The 11,607-nt window shown below is 38.5% G+C and overlaps 1 protein-coding gene across 1 annotated transcript in view; it reads right to left on the bottom strand.

The window, feature by feature from the left end:
* Nucleotides 1–2,881: 2,881 nt before the first annotated feature.
* LOC576556 (clathrin heavy chain) overlaps nucleotides 2,882–11,607 on the bottom strand; it is a 32,205-nt gene continuing 23,479 nt past the window's right edge. The window contains exons 4-8 of the mRNA XM_030992221.1: nucleotides 10,419–10,543; nucleotides 9,033–9,206; nucleotides 6,730–6,843; nucleotides 5,011–5,184; nucleotides 2,882–3,718 (exon numbers count right to left, since the gene is read on the bottom strand). Of these exons, the coding sequence (XP_030848081.1) occupies nucleotides 3,608–3,718; nucleotides 5,011–5,184; nucleotides 6,730–6,843; nucleotides 9,033–9,206; nucleotides 10,419–10,543 (698 nt within the window). The 3' untranslated portion in view covers nucleotides 2,882–3,607. The remainder of the gene's footprint in view (nucleotides 3,719–5,010; nucleotides 5,185–6,729; nucleotides 6,844–9,032; nucleotides 9,207–10,418; nucleotides 10,544–11,607) is intronic.

Genomic DNA, 11,607 nt, shown 5'->3' with positions numbered 1-11,607 from the left:
AAGACAAAATGAATGATGAAATTGACATTAAAATCATCATAGAATGTGCATTTGAAACTCATGATTATACATTCTTGCAATTTGACTGCCGCACATTATTTTACCACAAAAATAAGGTTCAAAACATCTAAAAAATGTTTACCAGTAATTATTAAGTACATGTTGAATTTGATGCTTGTTTCCCTTGAGGATGACGGTCTTTACATTAATGGATAGTGTAACATTTTAACAAAAAATCTCACCCTTCATTAAAGCAAAAATAGATGAGTAAAGAGTCATGCAGATAATCCACATTTTCAACCTTCTTCTTTTTTTAAGCGAGCATAATTTAAAGGGGGGATCATAAAAAACAAAAACATCCTGCTCAGAAAAAAAGGCATTGGATCGTGGAAAACACTAAGGTGCACTGCTAGGAGGAGTCTTGACACAAAAAAAAAAATCCATTTCAATCATGTTAAAGCACAAGTAAGGGCATGATATTAATGGTTATCTTTATATCATGTCACAACTTACAATACAAAGTAAAAACCTTGATTTAAAAACAGCACCATGTTGTTGACCTCAATTAACAGATTAACATTACATCATTCACTCACATAAAAATTGGTGGTCTAATCTCTTTGACAAACTTTGGACAACAATATACATTATATCTTCATGGTCATAATTGGTACCACACATACTTGCAATGTTTATAGACATTACAAATCTAGAATGAATATACTACAATAAACTGGAGTTGAACAACCCATATTCATACAAAATTGCACATAAGTTTTTTTATTTGTACATGAGAATCGACCCTCGTCATCAATTTTTTTTGTTTCATTAACCTCTCCTGAACTTCACCAGCGTTTTGCTTCCTTTTTCTACATCCATCACATGCAGTCTTTTCTCAGCTTTAAGACTTCCATCTAAATATCCATGTTTTTTCCCCTCCCATGATAACAACCAAAACTGAATCGTCGCCTGGCTGGCAGAAGGGCGTTAGCTCGAATTTCAGGTAAAAAATGAAGCGCTAAGCAGAAGGGCATTAGCACTTAATCGCCTCAAAATTTTATAAAACTGACTTACTTCCTTTTAAAAATTGTGGCCTTGTACTATTATAACATTTCTATTAGTCTTTTATATTTTAAACCAATTTTCGGGACGGAAAGCAGTTTAACTATAAAACAAATCTTTAAATGGGAATAATTTGAAAAGTAGTTTTTGAGTCGCTTGCGCTAACCGTAACGCCCTTCTGCCACCCGCCCGACGAAATGAACAAACAGCAACAAAAATCTGAAAATAACCATGAGCAGTATTAAACTGAGCGAACATTTAAATAATCTCTTATCAAAGTAACTCTAAAACGAAAACCCTGCATCAATCCACTTTGTGCCTCACAGCAAATGCAGTGTATATTTTTCCTGAAAACTGAAAACTCAATATGTTCATCACACCTCCATATATAAAAATAGAATATGAACCTTATTGGTTCTCTTTCATGAAGAAAGCTGTCTGGAATCGCTTGTGGTTTGCAATTTCAAAGTAAATCTTTTCGAAAAGTTGTAAACCAATAAAATCAAATCAAAACAAGTGCAAGTACCGTAGACAAAACTATAAAAGCGATTCGCTTGAAATTGGAAAACACTTGTAATTGATGTAAATGTACATCGTGAATGGCAATCATGCCAATGACCACAATTTTCTTTTGGAGTTTGCCAATCACAGAAGTTGAGTTTGCAAAATAACAATTGAAATTTCCTAAAACTAGCAAAGCTAGAGCGATGTTAAAGAGTTGTGATCACGATAATCACTTCCATGACATGTGGACATTTGATATTTGGACATATGTAATATATATTGAGATTGGGAGTGTAGTTATAGCAGTGCTCAATATTGACGGAGGTCCAGTAATCTTGGCTCCAACATTCAACTCCAGGGTCCTGTTTCATGAAACTTGTTATCAATAACAAGGTACGATAATTGTTATAAGCTACTGAAATCCTTACACTTGATTGGCTATGAGCCATTTTGTCAGAGATCTGTGACACTTGTTATTGATAACAAGTTTTGTGAAACAGGGCCTTGACTCTGAACATTTTGAAGAAGAAAAAAAGGTTTGATACAGACCTAACATATTTCAATCTAGACCCCTTAAGTGAAGTTTGTAGAGTAGAGTTCTTATCTTTGAGAAAAAAGGAAGGAAATGATTACAAAGGACGGGGATATTAAAAAAGAGAGAAAGGGAGAAGATGAGAACATTCAAGAAATGGTCTTTACATTGAAGGTATGAAGGTAAAATGTGAGAGGGTATCCCACAGAAATATAACAGACTCCACTTGGCAATGGATAGAAAAGCGGGAGGAGGAATAGGAAAGTCTGCTCAGTTATGCACCACTTTGGGTCATCATTAATATCATAATGAACATGAAACATACAACATACATCTTACTTAAAACATAGTTTCTTGCACATTCCCACTTCTCAGTACACATTTATTAGCTCACTTTGCAAAAGTGGAGTTTAAAAACAAACAAAAATTCACCTCAAAATGTAACACAAGTGAGACGGAACCTTGGCTTAAAAAATAAATAAATAGAATGAACGAGATACAAACATGATTCATTGCAAAAGACATCACGTTTCACATCCATTTTCAAATAATATGAATACAAATGATTAAATGCTAACACGTCCGCCGAAAGTCTTTTTATCCCTGCGATGGCCGTTTCAAGCCTACATGTACACATCCCAACAGGTCCTGCAAATAATAAAAGCTTGTAATTCTTTCATCCATTTTGGGAAAGATGTCAATACTAATGACAAAAAATGTTTCCCCAAAGTCTTTTTATCTCTGTGATGGGAATATTTCATGCCGTAATTTCTCAAGCCCTCCAATTCATAAATGCCTTGATCCTTTCCCACTGCAGCACAATCAACGATTCATGATCCTTTCCGAACGATGATTGGTGCGTTTCCACTATACCCCCAGACTAAAATTGGATGTGAAGGATGACCAGGCTGGAACACTCTAGTACACAGGGTAGTAGTGAGCCAGGGTTCAAATCTACCAAAGACAGGCCAGGGTAGGGCAAGGAATGCCCAAGTTGCCAACACCATCTTGCACACTTTCTCCTCCGTTGATTCAAAATAGGGATGCTGTCCCTCGACCATCTCAGTTCCTTTCACCTGGGGTAGGCCACGGGAGGCCTAGGTAAGATCTACAAGTACCCTTAACCATCCACTGTACGCTAGAATGATGCCTCTCATAGATGCTACCCTCCATCTCACGCTTGCTCCTCCATCTATTCTTGAGAAGGATGCCATCCTTCGATCATCTCTGTCCCATTCAACCTTTGTAAGCCTGTGGGTAAGCTTGACCAAAGACCGTTGAGGTACGCCAGGGTAACGCCTTGAACACCAACCTCCATCTCATGCTTGGTCCTCCATCAATTCACGAGAAGGATGCCATCTTTCGCTCAGTTCAGTCCCATCCATCCGTTATCATGCAGTTTCTATAATGACACCACACCAACAACCTTCGCATCTTAGTTGCAGGTTAACCTTGTATGCCAGCACACACATTGATAATGTTCATATATAATATAAGGCAAGATTGGTGTCAGAGCGTCTCTGAAAACGTCCTCTCTAATCTGTCCGCGATCGCAGGCCGTTTTAGAACCGTCCGAACGTGAGAGACCAACGCTTTCTCCTTCACACCCATGGATAGAAGCTACAAAAGAAAGAAATAAAGACAAGTAAGATTAATCATCATTTCCATGTGTTTATATCTATAATCCAATCCAGAGTTTTAATTCCTCAGCATTACATCATGATTTAAGAATGTTGCAGATTATATCTGCGAAGTGGAAACATAAAAAAAAAAATTTGGAAGTACAAAATAATGTACAAATTGTTTCTTTTGCAGTTTTTGAACACCCACGTTAGTCTGGACCCGTCTCATAACACTCGTTATCAATAACAAATTCAAAAATTCTATGGGAATTTGCTCTCAGCCAATCAAATGCCACGATTTCAGTAGCTTATAACAGTTATTGAAACTTGTCATTGATAACAAGTTTTATGAAACAGGGCCCTGAGCTTGAATTTGTTGTACAGTACATGTATAAGAATTTGTTTCTTTATGACCCTAACTTCTATAAGATAACCCTAATCCTAAAAGTAACCCTCTACCTAACCCTACTACCAGTACATACAAACCAACCTACCCTGCCACAGCGACTGACCCCCAAGATTCTCCTCCCATCCGTGTCTGGCATACAGGTGAAGACAGCGAGATTTGATGCTCTACAGATAACCCTCACCCTACCCTAAACCTAACCCACCCTTACCCTAACCCTACTACCAGCTCATTTTAAACCAACCTACCCTTCCACAGCGACTGACTCCCAGGATTCTCCTCCCATCGGTGTCGGGCATACAGGTGAAAGACTTAGAAATTCAATGCCGTACAGATAACTCTAACCCTACCTTAACCCTTACCCTTCTACCAGTACATTGTACATCAACCTACCCTGCCACAGCGACTCACTCCCAGGATTCTCCTCCCATCGGTGTCTGGCATACAGGTGAAAGACTTAGAAATTCAATGCCGTACAGATAACTCTAACCCTACCTTAACCCTTACCCTTCTACCAGTACATTGTACATCAACCTACCCTGCCACAGCGACTGACTCCTAAGATTCTCCTCCCATCGGTGTCTGGCATACAGGTGAAGACGGTGAGATGCGATGCTCTACAGCTACCTCTAACCCTATCCTAACCCTAAACCTAACTTTGACCTTACCCCTACCGCTAACCCTAACCCTTCTACCAGTACATACAAACTAACTTACCCTGCCACAGCGACTCATTCCCCAAGATTTCCCTCCCATTGGTGACTAGCATACAGGTGAAGACAGTGAGATTTGATGCTCTACAGATAACCCCCACCCTACCCTAAACCTCACCCACCCTTACCCCAATCCTAACCCTACTACCAGTACATTATAAACCAACCTACCCTGCCACAGCGGCTGACCCCCAAGATTTTCCTCCCATCGGTGTCTGGCATACAGGTGAAGACGGTGAGATGAGATGCTATGCAGCTACTGAGGAATGTCCCCGTTTCTAGGTCACACAGCTTGACTCTGCCCATCTTTGTCAGGATGTACACCAAACCATGTGACGAACTCACCTAGAATTTAAAAAAAAAAAATATACCGTAATTAACGGTGTATAAACCGCACCTTTTTGCCGCCAAAAAAAAATTCAAAGTCGGGGGTGCGGTTTATACACGGTACACCAAAAAAAAAAAAAAATAAATAAAGTTTTGATTTATTCCCCTCCACCTGGCGCTATGCCTGGCAATGTCTCCCAGCTCAGTAATCGGTGTGTTGAATCAACACTCGGAAACTAGAACAACACTCAAATTTGTCTGTCATCTTGGTTTGAAAGTAGTATTTCTGATAGATCTCAATATGTAGTTTATAATAATAATTCCTACACACGGCGTACCACAAGGTTCTATCCTAGGTCCTCTACTGTTTTTTAAATTTACATTAATGATCTAATACACATTCAGCAATGAAAGGCCTTCCCGCGTGGGTTTTTTAACACGGACCTGGCTTGCTGCCGACAGGGCAAAAAAGAGGGGTGCGGTTAATACACGAGGGCGGTTTATACACCGTTAATTACAGTATTCAAAAATTGGGGTAAAGCTTTCACACCTACACCTTGTATTCTTTCAATGGAATATAGAGCCCTGAAAGGTATGGTGAGCACCACAATGAGCTGTAAGAGGTTCTTAATGTTTTGATCAGTATGCTCTTTTAATCTTTTCTCAATGAAAATAACTGAAACATTACCCACTGGAGTCTACTTTATTGCCAATGAAAGGATACAATATGCCGACCACCCATTTCTGTCTGGTACCCAATAGAAATGCCTGAAATTTTTAACAACAGTTATTGCATGCAAGGTGTTCACAAGGATTTAATGCTTTTAAAAAGTGAGGGGGGGGGGGGGGGAAATACATCTAGAATGTTATTTTAATTTGTCCTTAAAGCTGTCTACCATCTCTGAAGTTTTCGCAGACTTAGTCAGACCAGCAATACATGCAATTACTGCATGCTTTATTTTTTGCTTTTGCTTTAGAGATTAGAGTACACCTAAATCTTTCTTTTTTAGTATGGGTCATAATTATTTTTGCTCTCTGTTTTGCTTGGTCTCTTTAGCTCTGGTCTGTTTCCTAATATGCAATTAGGACACATCTTTCACCTCAAGTATTGTACATAATTTTGTTCATATATTCCTCCTGACCCCTCTCCTTAATAATAGTTCAAATCATATTAAAGCGGGACTGCACTTCTTGTAGCCACTAGCGCCCTCTATATAGCCAACAATGCCTAAGCGGTACCTGTTGATCCCCCATGATCCCCTTTTTATTATTTTAATCGAGAGCTAATTTGATGAGATAACCATCCGTCAGTGACCATGCAGGGAGGTCTAATCCCTCCTGGCCAAACTAGTGCAGATAGGCTTTAAAACATTGATCTTCCTAGTTTTCATGATCTGGCTTTGCACAAATTTATAATAGAAAACAGATGCAAAAGTTCTCAAAAAAAAAAATTGCCCACGGCCAATCAAATTGCATTGATTTCAATAACTTATAATAATTATATACTTGTTTTTTACAACAAAAGTTATGAAACAGGGCCCTAATATTTATACGATGCATTACCTGGACTGAGACTGGAAAGTCGTATCTCTCATCATCATCAAAGTTGACTTGTTCTGAATGGTTGGTCAAGCAACAGTTACCATCTAAGTAAGGACCAAGCTCAATGATGTGTAACTAAGTAAAAGAATGAGAGAAAGTGAGGACCACGTTCAATGAAGTGTATACAAAGTGAGGACCCAGTTCAATGATGTGTATTTATGAGTCAAAAGGATAATACAAAGTGAGGACCACGTTCAATGAAGTGTATACCAAGTGAGGACCCAATTCAATGATGTGTAACTAAGTAAAAGAATGAGAGAAAGTGAGGACCACGTTCAATGAAGTGTATACAAAGTGAGGACCGAATTGAATGATGTGTATATATGGGTCAAGAGAGTTATACAAAGTGAGGACCTAATTCAATTATGTGGATATATGGGTCAAGAGAGTTATACAAAGTGAAGACCCAATTCAATGATGTGTATCTATGGGTCAAACAAATGATACAAAGTGAGGACCCAATTGAATGATGTGTATCTATGGGTCAAACGAGTGAAACAAAGTGAGGACCCAATTCAATGATGTGTATCAATGGAACAGTGGAACCTCATTATAAATAGCCTTTGGACAAGGCCTCGCGCGCTGCTTGTCTGCCGAGCAGGGTCTGAAAATAGACTAACGCAGTGTGGCTTTACAGCAGTGATCGCTGGACCGAGCCGCTTCAGCGGCTTGACCTTTGCTAAATTGCGGAGCTCATCATTATGTGCATATGCATGAGGGTCTTACATATACAGCAGCTAGTGATGATCGTGGCCAATCCTAATTGTTTTAACCGCGCGGTGTTTAAAATGGCTTCGTCCATGAAATTGTGGGGGAATCGGTATTCAAATGTACTAAAAAAATAAAATAATATCTAGTTCAATTTCGAATAAAATATGAATTTATCAAAAACAATATTCTACTTATTGACTAGGGTATTTATTATTTTGCTACTTTAGTAGATTCATAGTAAAATTTTGTTCCCTTGTTTTTCATTTTAACCTACGCATAGACTCTAGTGGTTCGCACGATCAGCTGGTCGGAATTGTTATTGTACAACACGTGAATATCTGTGTACGTGTGAAAACGATGCGTTCATGGAGCTTTGAATTTGCAGGGCTAGCTGAGCTAGCTGCATGCAAGTGAATTAAAATAATGAAAAGGACATCAAATTCTGGTAATTCTGCTTAGGTCTATAATGTAATAGATGTGCAAAAAAGGGTAGATATCTACTATGCAGTACATTCTGCATGGTTCCTGTGCAAGAGTTTTCCTAGCTATTTCTTATACTGGACTTAACTGAAGATATCATTTTATTGTGTGTGACAAGTTTGGTTCACATTCTTTCATTAAAGAAATAAGAGGTGAAACGATAACTTCAATGGACAGTGCAGTGCGGTGTGAGTAGGCCCCCGAACTCTGGGCAGCTTCGGGAGTAGACGCCGATGGGGATGGTGTGCTGGCAGCGACTGTGGTCGTCTGCACAAAGAAGTCCTTGCACAGTGAAATGGCTTGAAAAATCGCAGATTTGCCATAATCCGTTCGAAGATTAACAAATACATCTTCCCCTTTCACTGCTGATTTTATAGCTTTTGATTGTAACTCCTTAAAAGATGATAATTTCAACCTTTCGACCGCATATTCAAGGCTCTTTGATAAGAGATCTCCTTCGTCGCTCGCCATGTTCTGTAACCGCTCAAAAATGTATTTATGATTATATATGTTGATAATGAATATGCATGAAGTTTTCTCGAATCGTCTACTCTGATTGGTGCATCAGATTGGAAGGGGCGGTTTGGCCGGCTTTCTGGGTAAGATGCTTTGCATCTAATTATCTCCTGATTCGGGAGCGGAAATATAATACAAAACAAAAGAAATAAACTACAACAACCACTCAGGTTAGTAAAGGCCGAGATGCTGACGCACCTAATCCCACAGATCACAGTCGTCGCGCGATTAGTCTATGTATTCAGGCGCATTTAGGGAAATACAGCACGAGTGCCTTGACTAAAGGCTACATTATAAAGAGCTCTGAAATAACGAGGTATCTGTTATAACAAGGTGATCAATGCAGATCCAACCTCTCTATATTCTTTAATTGGGTTTATTTTACTCTGATCTAACAAGGACATCGCTATACGGAGGCTCCACTGTAGAATACAGATTTTAGAGTGTGAACGTCTGATTTTTACTGACACAGTGAATTTACCTATAACTAGAAGACGAAAAAAAAGAGAAGAAATCATGGTATACATAAGAGAGTAATTTCTCTAAATATAATTTACCTTTCCCTGTAGGCTTGCTTGCCTGTTTACAATGATAAGGACGGAATTGCTATTTTTGTTGTCGCTGCGACGGTAGGTGGCAAAGCTCATGGCTTGAGCATCGATGCACTGGCTTCTATCTGCTGTGGCCGAGTAGATCTGGACGACACCTGAGACAGAGTTTGAGTCACCATCCTGTAGGGTGGAGGAAAAAAACACAGATGGATGGTGTTAAGTTTGGTGTTAGATCAGGACTACACTTGATGAATAAACAGCTTGACACAACATTGTAAAGGCATCGTAAAGGAACAATTGAACATGAATGGATGTTGATGAAGTTACAGTGTAGTGTTAGATCTAGACTACACCTGAAACAGAGTTTGAATCACCATCCTGTAGGGTGGAAAAAACACAGATGGATGGTGTTAAGTTTGGTGTTAGATCAGGATTACGCTTGATGAATACACAGCTTGACACAACATCCTGAAAGAACAACTGAAAAAGAATGGATGGTTTGAAGTAACAGTGTAGTGTTAGATCTAGACTACATCTGATACAGAGACTGAGTCACTATTGAGTAGATTACTAAAACACAAGTACCGGTAGGAGGTTGCATGTATGCTTGTTGTCAGTTTCTTATGTTGGATCTGGCTATACAAAATAGATGGGTGCTTTTAGTTTTGGAGTTAGATTGGCCTACACCTGAAAGAGAGTTTGACCCACTATCTATGTGGTGTTATGTGTGGTGTCAATTACTGGTGGAGGATCTGCACCAAGTGTTTTTAGACATCATCCAAACTCACAAATGTAGATGAGTAGTGTTATGTTTGGTGTTAGTTTATGGCATCAAATCTAGACAATCAAATGTAGGGATAGTGTAACGTATGGTTTTCAGTTTCTGGTGTTCTACACATGATACAGAATTTGAGCAATCATCCTGTGGGGGGTAATAAAACACAGATGGGTGAGGTTACGTGTAGTGTTAGTTTCCGGTGTTAAATCTTGGCTAAACTTGATACATATATAAGTCAGAGTCACCATCTAATAGGGACACTTAAAAACAGATGGATGTTGTTACATGTACATGTTTAGTATTAAATTTTTATGTTAAATTTGGATTACACCTGATATATAATTGTTGCAACATCCAGTATTGAAAAGGGAGGGGAAAAAATTGGCCCATGCCCCCCGCCCCAACCCCTTTAAAACAAAAAATGGAAACCCAAAAGTATACAAAAGAAAGGAGCCCCCCTTTTAGTTTTCTTGTGGCACTTCAAAGTTTGGACCAAAAAGGCACCTGAAAAAGATCCCCTTTTTTTGTCAGAAATATTTGGCATAGTGCTGCTGCCCCCCTCTCCCCCTCCCCCTAAAAGAATTGGATCTAGGATATCTGCCTCTGATACTGACCTCATAATCTCTGTAAAGACCCAGCACAGCAAACCATCTAAAGGAAGGGTCTGCCTTGTATCCTACGATCTGACAGAAATTCAGCCTTCCATGGCGTGGGAAAGCCTTCATTGGACATGAGAAACCTGCAAAGAGAATGAAATATTTTAAAATGTAAAGGAAAAATAACAGCATGAGGAAATAAGAGTATTGGTACCCATATACATGTAATCTAGCTTCCATAACCTTTCTGATTATTCTATTTCAACATAAATTATAGAAATCAAATAGTACTAATAAACTTTAATGATGTTTGTTTCCTTTTTGGAACTACTACCATTATTGGTAGTATAAACTGACACACACATTACACTATTAGGCTGCGCTTATACTGTGATGTCTTTCAAAGCAAATGGATGTGGGATTATTGTCGTTTTGGTCAGGTCGACCCATTTTATACAATAAATAATACAGTTTGAGCTCCTGCATTTGATTTTAGTGAAATGCACAATGAGCCTGATAATGAACTTGATGAGTCTCGTTCATTATCCTAATTGTGACTTAACCAGCATGAAGTGCATATTCACTAATGCACTTGCAAACATGAATCATTTGTATAATAATTATACATGTATGTACAAGTTCATATCCTGTAATCAAGAATATATATATATATATATATATATATATATATATACTTGAAGGCCTACATGTTCATATACATGTACCTACATGTACCCTTACTCCATATCTGATTTCAAAGGCATGTCATGACGTTACAGGGTGATTAGTTTCATATTAATTAATTGATATTAGTCAGCCAGTATCACTTTCATTCGATCTTCAATCAGTATACATTCAGGGTTCCAAGTATTTCATGATAAGCAAATTCTCTTATTTTTTCCCTGACTTTTGTCTCAGTCTCAAATTACCAGGATCATTATCCCCACCTACAGTGTACATACATACAGGGTGTACATGTATGTATTTCCAGATATCTGTCTTCAATGACATTATTTCCAGATATATCTTTAGATTAAATGTCTTCAATGACATGTAGTTCAGGGGATATCCTGTTTGGATACAATTTTTCTCTGATTTGAGTCGTTTATCTCAAATTTCTTTCCCCGCCTTGCAGGAAAGAAAACTTATCTGCCAGGTTTTCCCCATTTGCGAAGAAGGTTGGGAGACCTGCGATAACACTAAAATA

This window comes from Strongylocentrotus purpuratus, unplaced genomic scaffold (assembly GCF_000002235.5).
Source record: "Strongylocentrotus purpuratus isolate Spur 01 unplaced genomic scaffold, Spur_5.0 spur5_scaffold_2, whole genome shotgun sequence".
In the NCBI taxonomy this organism is placed as follows: domain Eukaryota; kingdom Metazoa; phylum Echinodermata; class Echinoidea; order Camarodonta; family Strongylocentrotidae; genus Strongylocentrotus; species Strongylocentrotus purpuratus.
This window is presented reverse-complemented; position numbering and strand designations above follow the sequence as displayed.